A 23,510-nucleotide genomic window follows, 5' to 3' on the forward strand; every position below is an offset into this window, starting at 1 on the left:
AATCGCAGGTATTCTTGCAGGAATTCTTTGATGCATCCAGCTGAATGTCTAAAAAGATTTTAGAGCGCATGCATGGACGGTCGCTTAGCGATGACGTTGTGAACGTCCAAATAGGCCGACAGATGGCAATGTTTATTTGTTTTACCCATATATGTCTATGGTTTTAAATAACACCCTACATTTTAACTGATACATAAATAAAGGAATTAGATATGGACGTTATCGTTACAAATACTTTTATATAAATACCGTATAGCTATAATTTATATTTTCTTTATTCGGTTCCTCGCCACATCAGTGCAAGTCATTCAGGGGCAAAATAAACTGGTAGCTGTAGTTGTCAATCTTATCCGAGCGAGGGCGAAGGTGTACGACCCGTGTTGCAACTTGTCAAGAAAGTTTTGGTCGCCCTTGGAGCGCATAATGTCGGGGAGGTCCTGTTCTTTAGCTGTCAGTTGAATTCTCCAAGATCATTTGCGTGACATCATGCTCTGCGTCTTGACCAGAACTGCGGTAAGTGATGGTTAATCATAACCAACAAACGCAATGAATTTAACAGTTAATTGAACGCCTGCCAAAGTTTTATGCACCAATAGTAGCAGTAACGCCCCACAATACTTTTCATGTGGGCTGCGCGTCTGTTTTTATCCATCGCTTATATTTTCTTGATCTGAAACATTGTAGGCTATGCATTTGTTGTGCGTCATTTCGTTGTTACGAGTAGCCTATCTAAAAACATGACAAATGAATTATGACACGCTGAGATGACCCGCATAATTAGAGGACATCAGCAACAAAAATGTCAGTTGTGTTGTCAAGAAACACGGATGCCACTGCATGTACTTCGACAACGAGACACATCGCCGATCAATATTTACCATGTAATAGTCTGTTCAAACAACGTTAGTTAGGCTACAAGTTTGTAAACAGTGTGCTGAAAGGTCGTCGTGAAAGAGCGGTTTTCAATACCACAAGTCTCCCTTCATACCATTGCTAGAATAAAGTGATTTTTATTAAGAGACAGAATTTGCCTTTGAATTTTCAAGGGATTTTATTTAACCTTTTAGAGGGATTTTATATATTTTTTTTTAAAACCCAGTGAATTTATAAGATACTTAAACTGAATTAATTAATTGCACAATAACTCTTTTGAGCACATGACGCCTAAGCTGCAGAATATTAAAATAATAACTAGTTTATTACTATTTTCATGGCCATGCACAGACACTTGGGCAAGCTGCTCAAGGTAAAAATAAAGGGCACCCTCTCATAATTCGCCTTCAATTACACTACATACTGTAGAACTTCTTTAAATTATATTTAAATAAATATGTAATTTGTTGGCGTTATGCTAAATAGTATGAGCAAAATCAACGTGGTGGATTACTGACAGAAAATACTATTTATTATTATACTATTATTATTTATATCTATTTACTCTGCATTTACAGTTGCATGATGTTATGAAATTAGTGTTTAAAATTTAACATTTTGAATATAGGCCTAGAGATATGAAATGAAAAAATGAAAAGAAACTTTTCTATATACGATACTTATATGGAACTGAAACTGCAAGTAAGTGGCAGCATTTCTTAATAAGTGAGTGAAATCATTAATTCATTGAATCGTTCAAACCAGCTGATTCATTCATGAACAAAACACCATTCTGTATGTTTCAGGGAGATGCAACTGTTCTGTTTTGTTTGGAAGTATTTCCGTTTGTGGAAAAAAAAACTGTCAAAATGCACAATATGTGTCTAGAATTAATTTAAATTAATATGAACTTATTGTTTATTGAACTGTTGTATTAAAATGAATCTGATATTTGCGTTCGTGCTGATATTCAGGAAAACAGCACTTTTGTCTGTTTGATATTGCTTAACTATATCATAATATAAAAACAAAAGAAAAAAAATCAATCTGGAACAAATCATGTCTTGAATTTTGCAGATATATATATATATATATATATATATATATATATATATATATATATATATATATATATATATATGATTATTATATGTGATTTAAATAATATGTTTTGCAAAAACTTATCTTGTCACTTATCTTGTCAGAGACCAAAAGGGCAGGTGCTTGAGCAACACTTGGGGTTGCACATGCCTGACTATTTTTATTAAAAAATATTATTTTATAATGTTAAAACTATAATGTTATTAAACTTTACATTTATTTATTTTTTGTGAAAAAAATAAAAAAGTGTATTAATTTTTTAATCTCACTTCTACAGAGTGGGTTATTATATTGCATGTCCTTTAAAAAAATTCAGTGTTCATAATCATCTGTATTTTTAGACAAGGGCGAGCCTGGTGAAGCCCTGTCGACTACCAACTCCAGTGCCGGTTGTTCAGATTTCTGACCGGACGCTGGTCCATCAGGAGAGTCTGCCAAAGCTGCCTGTTCCGCCGCTGCAGCAGACATGCACGAGGTATCTGGGATCGCTCGAGCCGCTGATCTGCGAAGAGGAGATGGCGCACACACGCGAGCTCATGAAGGAGTTCCTCCGGCCTGGTGGTGTGGGAGAGAGACTGCAGAAGAGCCTCGAGCGCCGGGCACGCAAAACCGAAAACTGGGTGCGCTGGTGTGCCATAAATCATTATAACTGTATAATCACATACTTTTAAAACAATTTACTAGTTATGATTATTTACTTTTAGCATTTTACAAAATACTTTATTTTAATACCACGCATAAAATATCCTTACTTCCTGATAGATATTATTGAAACAAGTGTGGTGAGAAATCACACACTAATAAAAATCTGTAAACAGCAAAAGAAAAAATGACTGTGCCTGCATGTTAGCCATTCAGAAAATGTGAAGGCAGATCTCTGTTTGTTGGCATGTCTGTGGAGGCAGGGTTTTGGAATGACAACTTGGTAAAAACAGGATACTATTCTAAAAAAAGTATAATAACCACTGACAAAGTTTACTTTTTAGTACACAGTACTTTTATTTTGCATGTGTAGTAAACTTTTAAATACTCCAAATTTTCATATTATTCCTCCTGTTATTGTATGATCCAGCTCTCTGACTGGTGGATGCAGTCAGCCTACCTGGACTCTCGAATGCCTGTTGCGATGTACACAAGCCCAGGGGTCGTTTTACCCAAAATGCACTTCCAAGACCGCCAGGGACAAATGAGGTTGGTGACGACGGTTACATTTACGTGCCCAATGAGAAACAATTGAGCAAATATAAGTGTTGAAAACTAAAGTGTGTTTGAAATATATATAACATTTTAAATACACTACTATTCAAAAGTTTGGGGTTAGTAAGATTTTTAAAAAATAAGTTAATACTTTTATTCAGCAAGGACGAATTAAACTGATAAAAGTATAAAAAATGATAGTAAAGAATTTTACATCGACATTTCCACATAAATATTAAGCAACACAACAGTTTTCAACATTAATAATAATAAAAAAACATTTTCTTGAGCAACAAATCAGCATACAGTTGTGGCCAGAATTATTAGCCCCCTTCATAAATATGATCAAAGATGACTCTAAAAATAAATCTGCATTGTTTATCCTTTTGATCTTTAATTCATAAAATTAGCAAAAATCTAACCTTTCATTGAAGGAAAAGAATTGAAAGTGGGGGGAAAATCACATTATGAATAAATGTTTTTCTCCAAAACACGTTGCCCACAATTATTAGCACCCCTAGAATTTTTTATGAGTAAAATATCTCTGAAGTATATTCCCATTCATATTTAAAAAATTTTAGCTCACTGGGGTGATCATGAACATGAAATTGTCCAGCCATGACTTCCTGTTCCACAGGAGTATAAACATGAGGAAACACAAAGGCCAAATTCCCTTAATCATTCATCACAATGAGAAAAAACAAAGAATATAGTTCTGATGTGCAGCAAATGATTGTCGAGCTTCACAAAATAGAAAGTGGCTGTAAGAAAATAGCTGAAGCATTGAAAATCCCCATTTCCACTGTCAGGGCAATAATTAAGAAGTTCCAATCAACTAAAGATGTTACAAATCTGTCTGGAAGAGGACATGTGTCTAAATCGTCCTAATGTGCGGTGAGGAAGAGAGTTTGAGTGGCCAAAGACACTCCAAGGATCACAGCTGGAGAATTGCAGAGATTTATAGAGTCTTGAGTCTCAGAAAGCCTAAAAAAATGATCAAACAGCACCTACATCCCCACAAGTTGTTTCAGAGGGTTTCAAGAAAAATCCTCTGCTCTCATCCAGAAACAATCTTCAGCATATTCAGTTGTCAGACAAGACTGGAACTTCAAACGGGATGAGCTTCTATGGTCAGATGAGACTAAAACAAGAGCTTCTTTGCAGCAAACCCACCAGATGGGTTTGGTGCACACATGGATAAAAAGTGCCCCATGCCCATGGTTAAATATACTGCTGGATCTTTAATGTTGTGGGCCTATTTTTGTGCTGGAGGTCCTGGACATCTTGTTCAGATATATCGTATCATGGATTCTATCAAATACCAACAGATAAAAAATCAAAACCTGACCGCTTCTGCTAGAAATCTTATAATGGGCTGTGGTTGGATCATCCGTCGGGACAATGATCCAAAACAAACATCAAAACCAGCACAAAAATGTGTCACTGAGCACAAAATGAAGCTTCTGACATGGCCATCCCAGTCCCCTGACCTGAACCCTAAAGAGAATGAGTGGAGTGAACTGAAGAGAAGAAGCACCAACATGGAGCTGGGAATCTGAAGGATCTGGAGAGATTCTGTATGGAGGAATTGTTTCTGATCTCTTCTCGGGTGTTCTCCAAACTCATCAGGCGTTCTCCAAACTCATCAGGTGTTATAGAAGAAGACTCAGAGCTGTTCTCTTGGCAAAAGGAGGTTGCAAAAAGTATTGAATAAAAGGGTGCTAATAATTGTGGGTAACGTGTTTTGGAGAAAAACATGTGATTTCCCCCCCACTTTCAATTCTTTTCCTTCAATGAAAGGTTAGATTTTTGCTAATTTTATAAATTAAAGATCAAAAGGATAAACAATGCAGATTTATTTTTAGAGTCATCTTTGATCATATTTATGAAGGGGGCTAATAATTCTGGCCACAACTGTATTAGAATGATTTCTGAATGATCATGGGTCTCTGACTGGAGTAATGGCTGCTGAAAATTCAGCTGTGCCATCACAGGAATAAATTACATTTTAAAATATATTAAAATAGAAAACAGTTATTTTAAATTTTAATAACAATTCACAACATTACTGTTTTTTACTGTATTTTGTCATTTAGCCTTGGTGAGCGTGAGAGACTTTGTCTTTGTCTTCAGAGTCATTCAAAATTGTACCGACCCCAAATTTTTGAACTGTAGCGTAGCCTATATTTATTATTAATTAGCTGATATTTAAATCTAAAGTGACTAATACAGTAGTAACCTTCACAAGGACATTCTGACGACTTCTTCAACATGGGATTAAGTGTCATTGCTCAAGAGTACAATGGTGAGAGTTCATGATACTTCCAGGTTCAAACCCCTTGATAGTCATTAGCCCAGAGCATGCCTACACATATTTGGATATATTCTTGAAAAGCAGAGAGCATTGAATTGATTTTGGAGAGGTCTTCAGATTTGGGGTTTTAAGTTTCACATCGACCTTTACACAGCGTTCTAGCTTTGCTTGGCTATTTTTGGCATATGTGCTACTCATGGCACTGCCTGGACTGTTTTTTCAAAGGGATGTGCACTTCAGATTCGCCCGTGTTTCATTTTTAGATTTGCCCTTATATCTGTGCAATCAACACCAATAGTGACATTTTCAAATAAAGGCAGATACTTGTTTACTACATAGGATAGTATCAGGTTATATAAAACCACCATGAGAAATATAAACATTACATGTGTTGTACAGTGGTGTTTGTATGTTTACATAACTGTGTTGTCCTCTGTTACATGATATCTATAGTCTGCTCTTTTTTTTTTTGGCACAGCTTAATAATGTTTTTAAAGCTGACTGTCTTTAGTGTGAATGACAACAATTATTATATAAAATCAATCTTTTTGATCTGTGTGCTTGTTTCCCAAAAAGCGTCATAATATGTTTTCTGTTCAGATTTAGCAGTTCAAGCATTCTCTTTTATAGATTTGCTGCTAAACTCATTGCTGGTGTTTTGGATTTCAAAAGTATGATTGATAGGTGAGTTATTTTCTTATTTTCTTAAGCAATTGGAAAATGTCCAAATTTATCAGTTTGTTTTAATCAACATTATTTACTGTGGCATAGTGAAACATTGCCCGTGGAATATCTGGGGGGCAAGCCTTTGTGCATGGACCAGTATTACCAGGTGCTGTCTTCATGTCGGATCCCTGGACCCAAGAGGGACACTGTGGTGAACCACGCAAATGGAAAGAACCCTCCTACGCACATCACAGTGGTCCACAACTTTCAGGTGCTTTGCTACACTTTCAGGCTTCTTTCAAAAAAAAAAAAACTTTGGACCTATGCAAAGTAAAGGGGGCGAGGCCTGGTTGAGTTGCGTTAGTAGTGTGTTGTTGCCATGTTTTTTCCACCCTGGATCTAACACAATTAAAGGATTAGTCCACTTTCAAATAAAATTTTCCTGATAATTTACTCACCCCCATGTCATCCAAAATGTTCATGTCTTTCTATATTCAGTCGAAAAGAAATGAAGGTTTTTGATGAAAACATTCCAGGATTATTCTCCATATACACTGCGTTCCAAATTATTATGCAAGAGACAAATCAGTAAGATTTCTGTACAATAAACATTCAGATTTTAGTTTTTCTAAGAAAATGTTTGTTTGTTTATTTATCCATGTCTTTTTAGATAACTGGTATCAATCTCAGACAAAATAATTTGCCAGGTCTATGGAAAAAACGCGTCATCCCTGGGGCACTCTATTGGTATCAATGTTGGTATCATTATAATTGTAACAAAAAGTATCCGTATCATAAAGAATTAAAAAAAAGTTTGGTATCGCCCATCCCTACTATGAAGCTCCTCCTTCCAAAAAGTTCAATGTGCTCTGAGTAGTCAGTGTGTTTTGATTGGTCAACCACTTTGAGCTTATAAGCTTTTTGAAGAATACGGAAAGCGGAAACACTTAGAAGGCGATCATTTGTTTATATAAATCATATACATTTACAATGACCAATCGTTTTGCTAGATAAGACCCTTATTCCTCGTCTGGTATCGTTTAAAGCCCTTTGAAGCTGCACTGAAACTGTAATTTTGACCTTCAACCGTCTGGAGGCCATTGAAGTCCACTATAAGGAGAAAAATCCTGGAATGTTTTCATCAAAAACCTTCATTTCTTTTCGACTGAATATAGAAAGACATGAACATTTTGGATGACATGGGGGTGAGTAAATTATCAGGAAAATTTTATTTGAAAGTGGACTAATCCTTTAAAGTCAATTTTGTTTGTAAATGAATAAAGATAAATATTTAAATATAAAATAAATATAAATATTTCCTTTTTTCTCTTTATCTCACATACTGTCCTTCTTTCTGTGTTCCTCAGTTCTTTGTTCTGGATGTGTACAACAGTGATGGTTCACCACTGACTGTAGATCAGATCTATGTTCAGCTGGAAAAGATCTGGAATACTTCCCTTCAGACCAATAAAGAGCCGGTTGGCATCCTGACGTCCAACCACCGTAACACCTGGGGCAAGGCCTACAACAACCTTATCAAGGGTGAGTTGAGTGGAAAGTTCCATGCTGTGGATTTGATGGAGCCTTTGTATGTTAACAGGAACAGGCTAGGTCTTTTTCTACAAAGACTTATTTAGTAATCAAAAATGTATTTAATTTTTATTTTAATTATTTAAAATACCAAATAATCTTATTTATTAATATGTCTATAAGTAATCTTAATTCGCTAATTATTCAAATTAAATTTAAAGTAATTTTTTTCTCAGATTTGCATAATTTACATAAATTCCAAATAGGACTGTGCCATTCTAAATAGCCTGTGAACCCTGCTTCATTTTTCCACTCTGGAGCTCACATGAATTATTCAGTACGGGTCATTGTGTTGGTTAGTGGACATGGTGTTTATTTTTCCTGTTTATGCCTGTGCCACTCATCTTTACACTCTTCCAGACAAGACAAATAAGGAGTCAGTGCGGGCAATCCAGAAGAGCATCTTCACAGTGTGTCTTGATGCTCCAAAGCCAAGCGTGTCAGATGAGATGTACCATAACAAGGTGGCTGCTCAAATGCTCCATGGCGGAGGCAGTCGCTGGAACAGTGGAAACCGCTGGTTTGACAAAACGCTGCAGGTTACTATCATGCTTTTATATCTGTGCATACATGATCATTGAATCCAGTCTATGCTCACAGAGTAGATATGAATCCAGATATATAGAGATCATTATTCTTTACCTGCACTCTTTTCTGTTTCCCACAGTTCATAATTGGCGAGGACGGATCGTGTGGACTCACCTATGAACATGCTGCAGCTGAGGGACCTCCCATTGTTTTCCTGGTTGACCATGTTGTTGACTATATGTAAGGATATGACATCATATAATTCTCCATTAGATTTTTAAAAGGAATTTTCAGCAAGAAATATATACTACCGTTCAAAAGTTTGGGGTCGGTACGATTTTTTAAATGAAATAGGTCTCACTAAGGCCCAATTTATTTGATAAAAAATGTTAAAACTGTAATATTGTGAAATATTATTACAATTTAAAATAACTGTTTTATATATTATAACATGTAATTTATTCATGTGATGGCAAATCTGAATTTTCAGCATCATTGCTCCAGTCTACATTGTCACATGATCCTGCAGAAATCATTCTAATCTGATGATTTGATGCTCAAGAAACATTTCTTATTATTATCAGTGTTGAAAACAGTTTTGATCAATTTAGTGCATCCATGCTAAATAAAAGTATTAAACAGTTCACCCAAAAATGAAAATTCTGTCATTAATTACTCACCCTCATGTTGTTCCACACCCATAAGACCTTCGTTCATCTTCGGAACACAAATTAAGATATTTTTGATAAAATCTGATGGCTCAATGAGGCCTCCATTGACAGCAAGATAATTAACACTTGCAAATGCCCAGAAAGGTACTAAAGTCGTATTTAAAACAGTTCATGTGACTACAGTGGTTTAACCTTAATGTTATGAAACAACAACAAATCTTTATGAACCACTGATTTGAAGACAAAAAGTATTCTCGTTGTTTCATAACATTAAGCTTGAACAACTGTAGTCACATGAACTGTTTTAAATATATCTTTAGTACCTTTCTGGGCATTTGAAGGTGTTAATTATCTTGCTGTCAATGGAGGCCTCACTGAGTCATCTGATTTCATCAAAAATATCTTAATTTGTGTTCCGAAGATGAACGAAGGTCTTACGGGTGTGGAACGACATGAGGGTGAGTAATTAATGACAGAATTTTCATTTTGGGGTGAACTAACCCATAATTTATTTTACAATTTCTCAATAACCCCAAACATTTGAATGTAAATTGTATAACCAGCAGATACACACTGATCAGCCAATAATTATTTTCATAGATAACAGATAAATGACTAATATTAAAATTTTACTCTGTTCTGCATCACACATTATAACAGTATTAAAATTGATGTTCCTTTTGAGATTTGCTGAAGATTACATTTAACAGTATTATGAAATTATTATTGTTATTTAAGATTAATTTTAAGTGAGCATTATATGATGGCAATGGTAATCTAAAAACAAGGAAATGAGCATCAAATATCAGCCAGTACCAATAAATCAAAAAATCTCTAATATTGGCCTCTAACAAATATAGTATTGTGGCACCGAATAGGTTTGATCAGATTGTGTTGTTGCTTTTTTGTGAAACTTTATTGTTGTTCAGAAAGTTTTTAGATATGTTTTGCAACATGTATATTAACAGGAGGAGAAATGAGACGGTACGAACTCCCATGATTCCACTACCTATGCCACTAAAGCTTCGATTTAACATCACGCCAGAAATCAAGAAGGACATTGAGAAAGCCAAACAGAACATGAACATGTGAGAACATTTCAAACTGTTATAGTGGGGTTTGAATCAATATTCACATGTAATAAATGAATATTAAATTTTGTACTTCCTTGATCCTCTTATGTATAGAATGGTGCATGAACTGGATGTTCGAGTGCTCAACTTCTCACACTATGGAAGAAAATTCCCGAGGTCTCATAAATTGAGTCCAGACGCATTCATCCAAATGGCTCTGCAGTTGGCATACTACAGGTAAGTTTGACACCCTAGTGCTGAAAAATGCACTAGAAGCTCATCTCTGAACAAATCGTCTTTAAAATTCCCTAAAAATGTATAGTCCTTCAGATAGTATTTTGTTTTTACATCCAAATGGCTTCTCTCACTTCATTTCCTAGGTTGCATGCATGCAATTTATGCTACATTTCTTCTTGTCAGCGTCTTTAAAGGTCAAGTATGTAATTTTTTTATGTTAAAATACTTTCTTCTGACTTGCAGAAGACTTGTGCAGAGCGATATAAGTCAGTCATTTGTAGGGCTGCATTTAAGTCCACTTTTTTATGCCCTTTCCTCGCTAACTTCCATCCGTCTTCTTCACTCAGATGTACAGTACAGTCCAAAAGTTTGGAACCACTAAGATTTTTAATGTTTTTAAAAGAAGTTTCGTCTGCTCACCAAGGCTACATTTATTTAATTAAAAATACAGTAAAAACAGTAATATTGTGAAATATTATTACAATTTAAAATAACTGTTTTCTATTTGAATATATTTCACAAAGTAATTTATTCCTGTGATGCAAAGCTGAATTTTCAGCATCATTACTCCAGTCTTCAGTGTCACATGATCCTTCAGAAATCATTCTAATATGCTGATCTGCTGCTCAAGAAACATTTAATGTGTACAATTGTACAAAATATTTGTGTACAATATTTTTTTTCAGGATTATTTGATGAATAGAAAGTTCAAAAGAACAGTGTTTATCTGAAATCTAATCTTTTGTAACATTATAAATGTCTTTACTGCCACTTTTGATTGATTTAATGCATCCTTGCTGAATAAAAGTATTCATTTCTTTAATTTCTTTTCAAAAAAATAAAAATAAAAATTCTTACTGACCCCAAACTTTTGAACGGTAGTGTATAATGCTACAGAAGCTTTGTATTTCAGATAAATGCTGTTCTTTTGAACTTTCTATTCATCAAGGAATCCTGAAGAAAAAAGTACACAACTGTTTTCAACATTGAAAATAATCATAAATGTTTATTGAGCAGCAAATCAGCATATTAGAATGATTTCTGAAGGATCATGTGACACTGAAGACTGGAGTAACGATGCTGAAAATTCAGCTTTGCATCACAGGAATAACTTACTTTTAAAAATAGATTAAAATAGAAAACAGTTATTTTAAATTGTAATAATATTTCACAATATTACTGTTTTTTACTGTATTTTTAATTAAATAAATGTAGCCTTGGTGAGCAGACGAAACTTCTTTTAAAAACATTAAAAATCTTAGTGGTTCCAAACTTTTGGACTGTACTGTACGTCATTGCTTACATTGCACAAATGCCCACTACTGGCAGAACCCTTGCAATGGGTTTAAATGGAAAGCCCTAATCCCTTGATCACTTGTGGATAAATTAAGTGCAAGTTAGGGCTGTGTGATTAAATGATTAGTTCACTTTAAAATGAAAATTACCACAAGCTTTACTTACCCTCAAGCCATGCTAGGTGTATATGACTTTCTTCTTTCTGATGAACACAATCGGAGTTATATTAATAAATATCCAAAGCATCTAAGCTTTACAATGGCATTGAACAGGACCAACAAGTATGAGCTGAAGAAAGTGCATCCATCCAAAGCAAAAGGTGTGTGGAGTGTGGAGTAGTTTTGCTTTGGATGGATGCACTTTCTTCAGGTTCATACTCGTTGGTCCTTGTTAGTACCCCAAGCTTTACTTAGTTCAGTGCCACTAGTGGCATATAAATGACATACTTTGCCTTTAAAACATGCAATGCATTCTGGAAGTGGAGAATTGCATTAAAACATGCAATGAATTCTAGAAGTGGAGAAACGTCATTGGAAACTGGTTTCCTCCCAGCATTTGCTTACTTTTACATAATATTTAATTGCATGTGGATAAAAAAGTATATGTTATTAGCAAACTTGTGTATGTATTAAATTAAAGTGTGGGGTCTTTTTGTGTGTTTGTGCTCTTCAAAATAATTTTTTATGAACCCATAACCACGCCAATCCACTGATGATAGATCTTGTTCCTGTGTTAGGATGTATCAGATGTGCTGTCCGACCTACGAGAGCGCCTCCTTACGCATGTTTAAACTGGGCAGAACGGAAGCCATTCGATCCACCACCACAGAATCGCTCCAGTTCACACAAGCCATGGATGATCCATCAAAAAATGTACAAGTTTACATTTTAGTATCATTCCCATTTGTCACTCTTGATTAAAGGGTTAGTTCACCCAAAAATGAAAATTCTGTCATTTATTACTTACCCTCATGCCGTTCCAAACCCGTAAGACCTTTGTTAATCTTCAGAACACAAATTAAGATATTTTAGTTGAAATCCGATGACTCAGTGAGGCCTCCATAGGGAGCAATGGACACTTCCTCTCTCAAGATCCATAAAGGTACTAAAAACATATTTAAATCGGTTCATGTGAGTACAGTGGTTGAATATTAATATTATAAAGCGACAAGAATATTTTTGGAGCGGCAAAAAAACTAAATAACGACTTATTTAGTGATGGCCGATTTCAAAACACTGCTTCAGGAAGCATCAGAGCACAGATGAATCAGTGTGTCGAATCTGCTGTCGGAGCACCAAAGTCACGTGATTTCGGCTGTTGGCAGTTTGACACGCGATTTTCAACTGAAAACGGATTTCAACTAAAATATCTTAATTTGTGTTCTGAAGATTAACGAAGGTCTTACGGGTGTGGAACGGCATGAGGGTGAGTAATAAATGACAGAATTTTCATTTTTGGGTGAACTAACCCTTTAAGTTCAGTTTCCATGTTATTATTTATGTCCATATTGTTTCATTTTCACATTTGCAGAATGGTGAGAAAGCAGCGCTGCTCGAAAAGGCGATCAAAGTCCACAGAGAGCACACACACATGGTGAGTGTCATATAATGTTTAAACATTTGTTTGTCATGTTATCATAAATTCTCAATAAATATGATCTAAAATTTTATTTATTTTTTTTATTGATGTTGTGTTACAATTTTGCCTCTCTTTTTGCCTCCTCCTGATCTCAGTTTTTGTTTCCTCTGTAATCAGGCCATCCATGGGCAGGGTGTAGAGAGGCACATGCTGGGTCTAAAGATGGTGGCCATTGAGGATCTGACATCTTTACCTGAGATCTTCATGGACACATCATATGCTGTGTCTTCACATTTTAATCTCTACACAAGTCAGGTTTGTGGCTGTTCCAGGCCATTTACACACTGCAGCTAAATATGATTGTCACTTCTCTTCTGGGTGCTTAATAACAATCTGTGCACACAGAGATTTGCTATTTATGGGAATTAGACTGGAATTTATTCACTCTTATGCCATCTCATATTAGACTTTCTTCTGTTTTTTAAATAATATATTGTCCACCTTTTTAAGTAAAATAAAAATGAGGTGTCAAGTTCAAAAATTACAAACTCATAAATGAACCATAAATCCACAAAGTCCACTTACAATGATGGTCATTGTAAGTGGTCATTTTGACCATTGACCAATTCCATCCTCTCACCTTATATTTTACCAGGCTTGTTTTTTGTTTATTCTTTCTACTGCACCTTTAAGACTTCTATATGTAAATGACCTCTGTTATTATTAGTTAACCTCTTTGCATGTGAATTGAGTAGCAATGCTTTCTTATGTTTTGTGTGAGTTTGCATAGCTGGGCTGCTTTACATTGTGTCTGGTTCACAAAACAATCCTAAATGTGCCTCACAATCAGTTAACACCATGTCTTACACTGTAAAACCCAATAAGTTCAGAGTACTCAAAAATATTTCAAAAAAATTATCGATTACCTCAAACAATTTAAGTAAAGCAACTCAAATCTTTTAAGTAAAGAATAATTAAAAATAACAATTAAGTCAAACTGAAATTGTTTAATTTTTGTTTTATTTAAAGGTGCCCTAGATTATGTTTTTAAAAGATGTAATATAAGTCTAAGGTGTCCCCTGAATGTGTCTGTGAAGTTTCAGATCAAAATACCCCATAGATTTTTTTTTATTAATTTTTTTTAACTGCCTATTTTGGGGCATCATTATAAACGTGCCGATTTTATGCTGCGGCCCCTTTAAATCCCGTGGTCCACGCCCACAGAGCTCGCGCTTGCCTTGAACAGTGCCTTAACAAAGTTTACACAGCTAATATAACCCTCAAAATGGATCTTTACAAAGTGTTCGTCATGCATGCGGCATGCATGCAGCGGATTATGTGAGTATTGTATACTGTTATATTGTTTACTTCTGATTTTGAATGAGTTTGATAGTGCTCCGTGGCTTACGGCTAATGCTACTCTGTTGGAGAGATTTATAAAGAATGAAGTTGTGTTTATGCATTATACAGACTGCAAGTGTTTAAAAATGAAAATAGCGACGGCTCTCTTGTCTCCGTGAATACAGTAATAACCAATAGTAACTTTAACCACATTTAACAGTACATTAGCAACATGCTAACGAAACATTTAGAAAGACAATTTACAAATATCATTAAAAATATCATGTTATCATGGATCATGTCAGTTATTATTGCTCCATCTGTCATTTTTCGCTATCGCTTACCTAGTCTGATGATTTGGTTGTGCACATCCAGATGTTAATACTGGCTGCCCTTGTCTAATGCCTTTTATAATGTTGGAAACGTGGGCTGGCATATGCAAATATTGGGGGCGTACACCCCGACTGTTACGTAACAGTCGGTGTTATGTTGAGATTCGCCTGTTCTTCGGAGGTCTTTTAAACAAATGAAATTTATATAAAAAGGAGGAAACAATGGAGTTTGAGACTCACTGTATGTCATTTCCATGTACTGAACTCTTGTTATTTAACAATGCCAAGATAAATTCAATTTTTCATTCGAGGGCACCTTTATTGTTTAAGTCCACTGTACTTAAAACTATTGTTTACCATACGTAATGTTTATTATTTTTCAATTATTTTGATGCAGTGGTTGTAAAACCCAATAAGTTCAGAATACTCAAAACATTTAAGTAAACAACTCAAAGATTATTTTAGTAGAACCTAAAAAATATTATTTTATACTACACAAATTCAGTAATTACAATTTAATTGAAATATTTAATAAACTAACACCTAATCTTTACAGTTAAGTGTTAGTTAGCACCAGCATGCGCTAATGTAACTATCAAAGAGACTATCACTATTTACTTGCATAAACTGTTAATCAACATGCAGTATTTATAGCCTTGAAGTTTGGCAGCCCATTCTCGACCTAATCACAGACACTACTCTTCACAGAAACACATTTACCCCCGGCTTCACAGACAAGGCTTAAGCTAGTCCTAGACTAAAATGCATGTTTGAGCTGTTTTAACTGAAAGCAGCTCCCACTGACATGTTTTAAAATAAGTCAGTGCCATTGTTTTGTCTCAAGATGGACACCAGTAATGTTTTTTTTTTTCTGCTGTACATTTATAAAAGTTACTTAAATATTCTAATTGAACTAAGGTTTAATCCTGGTTTAGGCTAAGCCCTGTCTGTGAAACCGGGCCATAAATACCAAAATAACAGAACATTACACAATAGCACAGCTTCCCATGTATTAATCTTGTGAAAAACACACAAAATAACACTCAATTTCAATATTTATTCTCCCTTACAGATTGTGACACAAAGCATGCTGTGAACTTGAAATCTGTGAACTTGAAATCTTTATATCGCTCAGTAAACTTAAAAATAATAATACAAGTATAAGGGTTTACTCAAAAATGTTGAGCTACACAAAAATAAAAATGTAATTTCTTAAGTTGCATCAATGATTTAACAGACTTTACTTGCAGCAAACTCAATCTTTATAAGTTAGTAGTACTGTACTGTACTGCAGTACAGGGCGAAAGGTAGGCCAAAGGTAGGATTCTAGGGCGGCCAAGTGATTTCATCCGAGGAGGACCCCTACCCCCATCAACATGGGATTAACATGGAAAAGATAAGACTGAAGTGAGATAAGGGACCTTGCTACAAATATTCTTTAGCTGCCTGTAACATTGGGATCCTTTAGAAAGGTCATAATGCACTAGCATAAATGCTAACCCTCAGCCAGGACTTGCACAATGTTTGGTAGACTTCCCAAATCTAGATAAAAAGAAATTATAGTATCTTCTTCTGGTGTATCTATACTATTTTCTTGCTAAATACTGAATAAGCATTGATAATATGGGTGGTCATGGTGGTTATGGTGTTGTTAGAATCTACATGGAGAAACTTTTTTTGTTTCAAAGAGCTGGAAGATCTTGTGTCCTATTTAAAAACCCTCTGGATACTCTAAGTAACAGTGTCTCACTGTCATGTAATACCTCGCAAATCATTCTGTCTTGTTGGTGCCCTTTGATATAGTTTACATTTAACAGATACATAAATCTGATAGGGTTGCAGTAATGCTTCCCCGAGGACACTTATGTGCTATTCAGCAATATCTTTTATCTCCAGTCAAAGAAAGGATTGTTTTGGAACTGTGTTTACAACTGTATTGGCACTAAGGGTGTCGCAATATACTGGTAATGATGATAACTTTAATATTTAAAAAATGAAATACTGATATAATGTAATACTACACAAATTATATTACCATAAATAATCAGGCAGCAGTAGCTGGTTGGCACTCCAACATAGTAGGTGGCGGTATTGCACCTTGAGGCTAGTTGGCACCCGTCATAAAATGGAAAAGTGAAAACAACAATGAAGTGGCTGAATCTGAATATTCTTACTTCCCTACTATGTAGTAGGCAAATAACAAGATGTTAAATGAGTAGTATGTCTGAATGCATAGTATTTATAAAAATGTAGGCAAAAATACCTGGATGACTTACTACTTCTGGTGAGATTCTTAAAGGATTAGTTCACTTTCAAATAAAATTTTCCTGATAATTTACTCTTTCTTTCTTCAGTCAAAAAGAAATGAAGGTTTTTGATTCCAGGATTATTCTCCTTATAGTGAACTTCAATGGACTCCAAATGGTTGAAGGTCAAAATTACAGTTTCAGTGCAGCTTCACAGGGCTTTAAACGATACCAGATGAGGAATGAGGGTCTTATCTAGCGAAACGATCGGTCATTTAAAAAAAAAAATACAACAGTATATGCTTTATAAACACAAATGATCGCCTTGCACGTGCTTCCGCTTTCCGTATTCTTCAAAAAGCTTACACTGTATGTCCTACGCCTTCCCTATTCAACTTACGGAACGAACGCGCCGCCAGTTCCGTTTTTTCCCTAAGTAAAATAGGGAAGGCGTAGGACGAAAAGGTGATCATTTGCATTTATAAAGCATATACTGTTGTATTTTTTTCGAAAATGACTGATCGTTTCGCTAGATAAGTCCCTTATTCCTCGTCTGGTATCGTTTAAAGCCCTTTGAAGCTGCACTGAAACTGTAATTTTGACCTTCAACCGTCTGAAGGCCATTGAAGTCCACTATAAGAATAATAATCCTGGAATGTTTTCATCAAAAACCTTAATTCACCCAAAAATGAAAATTTGGTGATTATCTGCTTACCCCCAGCGCATCCAAGATGTAGGTGACTTTGTTTCTTCAGTAGAACACAAATGATGATTTTTAACTCCAACTGTTGAGGTCTGTCAGTCATGTAATGCATGTCGATGGGAACTTTGTCTATAAGAGTAAAAAAAAACATGCACAGACAAATCCAAATAAAACCCTGCAGCTCGTGACGACACATTGATGTCCTAAGACACAAAACGATCTGTTTGTGCGAGAAACCAAACAGTATTTATATCATTTTTTACCTCTAAAACACCACTATGTCCAACTGCCCTGCACATCTGGTTGGTGAGGTCTGAACGCGCTCTGACAACGGAAGTAATGTCTCGCACTCATTGAAGCAAAGCGCGAGAGATCATTTCCGTCATCAGAACGCGTTTTCAGACCTCACCAACCGGATGTGCAGGGCAGTTGGACATAGTGGTGTTTTAGAGGTAAAAAATGATATAAATACACAAATCGGCACAAACCGATCGTTTCGTGTCTTAGGACATCAATGTGTCGTCACGAGCCACAGGGTTTAATTTAGATTTGCCTGTGCATGTTTTTTTTACTCTTATAGGAATTCCCATTGACATTCATTATACGACTGACAGACCGCAACAGTTGGAGTTAAAAATCATCATTTGTGCTCTACTGAAGAAACAAAGTCACCTACATCTTGGATGCTCTGGGAGTAAGCAGATAAACATCAAATTTTAATTTTTGGGTGAACTATCCCTTTAATTGTTCTCATCTCTTAAAGGGACAGTTCACCTAAAATAAAAATTCTGTCATTTACTCACCTGTATGACTTTCTTTCATCTGCGGAACTTTCATTTGGAAAATTGTTTCTGTGTTTTTATTTGTCAGTGTAATTAAAATGGGAACCAATGCTGTTTCAAAACAAAATTCAAAATATCTTATGCTGTTTGGGTGTACTGTCCTTTTAAGAGCTTGATTGTTTTGTAAATCTATCTTATTGTGAAATATAGCATTTTCACGTAAGCTGTGGTTGTTTTATTTTCAGGTTGGATCAAAGACAGACTGCCATATGTGTTTTGGACCCATGGTCCCTGATGGTTACGGTGTCTGCTACAACCCCATGGATGACCATATCAACTTTGCGGTGACGGCCTTCAATAGTTGTGAAGAAACCAACGCCACTAAACTGTCCATGTTTCTCGAGGAAGCACTTCTGGACATGAAGACCCTTCTGGAGCAGGTGTCTAAGGCCCAGTGAGTGACGACACTTCTTTAATGGCAAAAGAAACTCTCACGGAAGCCCTGAAACCTTTTCAGACTGGAGGCTTTTCTCACTTTCGGTGTCATTAAACTGACATGTATTATTGGCTCATATAGGTATTCCATATCTTTAATGGTTATGTGTGAGATTTTTTTTTCATTTCAAAGACTTAAGTTAACTAAGAAAACCATTCTTAGGTTAATTCCATCGAAAAAGTATAAACAATGTGACTATGTGGTGCTCTTAAATCTTTGAGCAACATTGACTGCTGGAAGTCAGGAAACCTGTTTCAAAACAGTCATTGTTTCGCAGTGTATTTTAATAATGCTATTGGCACAGAAATTATAAACTTTTACTATTCAGGGAAGTGACTATGGACGAAGAGGCTGCTTCAAACACAAACTGGGACAAAAACACGTTCATTATGGTTTCAGTTTGTAAAAGTTGAATGAGAATGCTGTTGATGTCCAGTCCATATCATGTTAAGCCCAAAGTATACTCAAGTTTTTATTTTTATTATTATTATTTTATATTTTTTTTGCGTACTCTAGTATATGTGGACAGTGCGCATTAAGTTTCATCATCATCATCATCACATTACAATCAAAACAATTACTAAAAAAAGGTTATATAGAGATTATATACAAATATTTTATGTTTACTTGGATGCCATGTGACCATTAATCAATATCAGAGAACCGTGAACATGCAAAGGTTTTGTTAAATTACTGAGATGTTGTACTTCAAATCTCAGGGGGGTATTTCAAGTAAATATTTTCGGTCCAAGGGGTTCGGCTATCAAAAAAGTTTAGGAACCCCTGAAATGGACTATACTTTGAATGACTATGTGTTTGCCTCTATACATACACTAAGTGTATGTGTAAAAAGTGTACTTTGGGCTTTAAGGAGGTTCACGATAGTTTTATAAACGGTAAGTAGGACTGTTATTCTAAACCAAAACTCTCAAAGCCACATTGACCTATTCTAAATCACTCACTAAAATATCATAAAATAAACTTTATGATTGTTATTTATTTCTTTGTGCGGTTAGATTAGACTTGGCACACATTATTGTCAGCAGATTAACTCATGTTCATTACAATAAATATACAGAAGCACTCATATATAAACAGTAAATTGTATTATGTTTGTTTGTAAATGATATGACAAAACAAGACAATACTTCAGATTATATATCTTTGATATAAAGTTAATAAATCCTCCTGTTCTGATTCTGGTGTGCTAAACTGGCTAAATTAAGATTTTTAAATGCTCCAAGGCTCTATATGGACTAGAAACACTCTTACAAACTACACTGGTTCTTCTTCAGAAGGGTTAATATACGAATACTCTGCCCTGAACATTCCCTTGATTTGCTGATACTCTCCGTGGAATTCCACTTCAGCCCTACTTCCTGAGGAGCTCCACAGGAAGAGCTGTGTCCCTCGGAATATGGTCGTCTTTAAGGCATCCACATCACGAATCTGGATAAGCAAAAGAAAACAGTAACATAAAACACACAAATTTCCACGGGACATCACATCCACAATGTCTAACAATCTTAGTGCTTGCATGACTACTTATTTTTTACTAAATGCCAGTTCAGTATCTATCTTGGTGGTAAATGACCCACAAAACACAGTGCACTATTAGCTGTATTTACTGTTTCATCTCAAATGTTTCCTTATGTGTTTTTTAACACAAACTGCTTGAATTTCACTTTATTCCAACCCTTATAGACAGAGATTACAGATAGCATGATTACATCTCTTTATTTGTCAGCCAGATGATTTTTTTTATTTTTATTATAACATTATAAAGGTCTTTACTGTCACTTTTGATTAATTTAAAGCATCCTTGATGATAAAAGTATTAATTTATTTTAAAAAAAAATTACTGACCCCGTACAATAGTGAATGTTTATATAAAAGGATGGATACACAGTGACTTACCAGTATGTATGTTGAGTTTGTGTCAGTATTGTTGAACACAGAAAGTGCTCTGATCTGAATCTTCCGAGATGGAGGAGCATCAATGAACACGCGACAGCTCTGAGTGTTAGAGGGGGAGGTGGCTGGACTCTTGATCGGATTCTCAATGTGCCCGGATGGAGTGAACAGCTGAACGTCACATACTTTGGAGGAAGATATATATGTTGTGTCACATTCTTTCAGATTATTTCATTTTGGCTAAATCTACAAAGATTTTTTATAGTTCAGCCAGTAATGAAAATTCTGTCATCATTTACTCGCCATATGTCTTGTCGGTCACACTCTAGGGTCCAATTCTCATTATTAACTAACTATTAGCTATGACTTTTGCCTCAATACAACTCCTAATTACTTGCTTGTTAATAGTTAGTAAGGGAGTTGTTAAGTTTAGGTGTTGAGTGGGATTAAAGGTGCCGTAGAACGTCTTTTTAAAAGATGTAATATAAGTCTAAGGTGTCCCCTGAATGTGTCTGTGACGTTTCAGCTCTATATTCCCCATAATTTTTTTTTATTATTATTTTTTTTAACTGCCTATTTTGGGGCATCATTAAATATGAGCCGATTTAGGCTGCGGCCCCTTTAAATGCTCATGCTCCCCGCCCACGGAGCTTGCGCTTGCCTTTAACAGCATAAACAAAGTTCACACAGCTAATATAACCCTCAAAATTGTTCTTTACAAAGTGTTCGTCATGCAGCATGTCTAATCGCGTAAGTATAGGTATTTATTTGGATGTTTACATTTGATTCTGAATGAGTTTGATAGTGCTCTGTGGCTAAAGCTAACATTACACACTGTTGGAGAGATTTATAAAGAATGAAGTTGTGTTTATGAATTATACAGACTGCAAGTGTTTAAAAATGAAAATAACGACAGTCTTGTCTCTGTGAATACAGTAAGAAACAATGGTAACTTTAACCACATTTAACAGTAAATTAGCAACATGCTAACAAAACATTTAGAAAGACAATTTACAAATATCACTAAAAATATCATGATATCATGGATCATGTCAGTTACTTATTGCTCCATCTGCCATTTTTCGCTGTTGTCCTTGCTTGCTTACCTAGTCTGTTGATTCAGCTGTGCACAGATCCAGACGTTAATACTGGCTGCCCTTGTCTAATGCCTTGAACATGGGCTGGCATATGCAAATATTTGGGGCGTACACCCCGACTGTTACGTAACAGTCTGTGTTATGTTAAGATTTGCCTGTTCTTCTGAGGTCTTTTAAACAAATTAGATTTATATAAGGAGGAGGAAACAATGGTGTTTGAGACTCACTGTATGTCATTTCCATGTACTGAACTCTTGTTATTTAACTATGCCAAGGTAAATTCAATTTTTAATTCTAGGGCACCTTTAAAGGATGTAGAATATGGTCATGCAGAATAAGGCATTAATATATGCTTAATAAGTACTTAAAAACAGCCAATATCCTAGTAATATGCATGCTAATAAGCAACTAGTTAATAGTGAGAATTGGACCCTAAACTAAAGTGTTACCATCTTGTCAAACCCATAAGACTTTATTCTGTAGAACAACTTTTGTTGTAGGTAAAAGAGCAGCTTGGACATTCTAGATACACTACCAATCAAAAGTATCAGCTTGGTGCACCACAGATCTCCTCAGCCACTGGATCTGTCTCGGGGTGGACGAGAATTATCGAGATCCACCTCTGAGGTCAGTGCGAGCGGTGAGTAGGTCAAGTCCGGTGGTCCCAAGACCAACGATTCCTAGCCCAGTGGTCCCAGAGGTCCACGATGCTTCCATTAATGGCCACTGCTGTTCTGTGTATGTGGGCCACAAACACTTCCCCAGAGGTGGCGACGTCCACTACAGCTCCTCCCAAGGTAGTGGCGTCCGCTTTAGAAAACTCTGTGTTCCCTGTCACGGCCACGGAGGCCATCCATAAACTTCATATGCTTCATGTCATGGCCACGGAGGCCATTGTGGTAGATTTTCCCCTGCTCATCCCTGCTCACTCTGTCATGGTTATGAAGGCCATTCAGGTCTCTGCTCCACCATGGCCTCCTGACTTCCAAAGGGTCTTCTGCTCTGGTGCCATGTTCAGCCTCGGCTTGGTGGTCATCTCCTCCACCGGCTCTGCCCTGGTGGTTCCCATCTCCACAGGCTCCACCATGGCTGGCTGATCCCCCATGGCCTTGTGCACTGCTCCACAGTCCCGGCCTGCTATTGCTCCTTGGTCCAGGCTTCCCTCTTCTCCACGCCCACTTCCACTTCATGTGGGATATGTCACGCCTGTTCTAGGTTTTGTTTATGTTCATGTTTTCAAGTCTTTTATTTTCAAGTTCTCATAGTGTTTTCATAGAAGTTCTCATAGTTTCCTGTCATGTCATGTGATTCCTTTGTGCCTCATGTCATCTTGTCATGGGCAGATATTTTATTCTGATTGTTTCATTGTTTGATTGCTTTCAGGTGTGTCTTATGTCATCCTTCATGTTTCCACTGTGCCTTGTCTAGCTTTGTAGATTTTCCCCTGCTCACTCTGTCATGGTTATGAAGGCCAT

General features: G+C 35.9%; 2 protein-coding genes across 3 annotated transcripts in view; one reads left to right on the forward strand and one right to left on the reverse strand.

Annotated features, from left to right (window-relative positions):
• The first annotated feature begins 181 nt into the window (after positions 1 to 181).
• On the forward strand, positions 182 to 19,100 carry zgc:154046 (Carnitine O-acetyltransferase-like). The gene is made up of 14 exons (XM_048209184.1): positions 182 to 513; positions 2,316 to 2,594; positions 3,047 to 3,165; positions 6,116 to 6,169; positions 6,257 to 6,422; positions 7,519 to 7,693; positions 8,102 to 8,280; positions 8,409 to 8,509; positions 9,909 to 10,028; positions 10,128 to 10,250; positions 12,283 to 12,418; positions 13,077 to 13,139; positions 13,302 to 13,439; positions 18,774 to 19,100. The coding sequence occupies exons 1-14, from the start codon at positions 487 to 489 to the stop codon at positions 18,984 to 18,986; spliced, it is 1,893 nt and encodes a 630-aa protein (XP_048065141.1). The 5' UTR covers positions 182 to 486; the 3' UTR covers positions 18,987 to 19,100.
• Positions 19,101 to 20,113: 1,013 nt separating this feature from the next.
• Positions 20,114 to 23,510, reverse strand: part of adamts13 (ADAM metallopeptidase with thrombospondin type 1 motif, 13) — a 30,110-nt gene continuing 26,713 nt past the window's right edge. For both annotated transcript variants that reach the window (XM_048209181.1, XM_048209183.1), the window contains 2 exons: positions 20,942 to 21,123; positions 20,114 to 20,473 (listed from right to left, as the gene is read on the reverse strand). In XM_048209181.1, the coding sequence (XP_048065138.1) occupies positions 20,300 to 20,473; positions 20,942 to 21,123 (356 nt within the window). In that variant the 3' untranslated portion in view covers positions 20,114 to 20,299. The remainder of the gene's footprint in view (positions 20,474 to 20,941; positions 21,124 to 23,510) is intronic.

The sequence above is a fragment of the Megalobrama amblycephala genome, linkage group LG12, assembly GCF_018812025.1.
Source record: "Megalobrama amblycephala isolate DHTTF-2021 linkage group LG12, ASM1881202v1, whole genome shotgun sequence".
Taxonomy (NCBI): Eukaryota; Metazoa; Chordata; class Actinopteri; order Cypriniformes; family Xenocyprididae; genus Megalobrama; species Megalobrama amblycephala.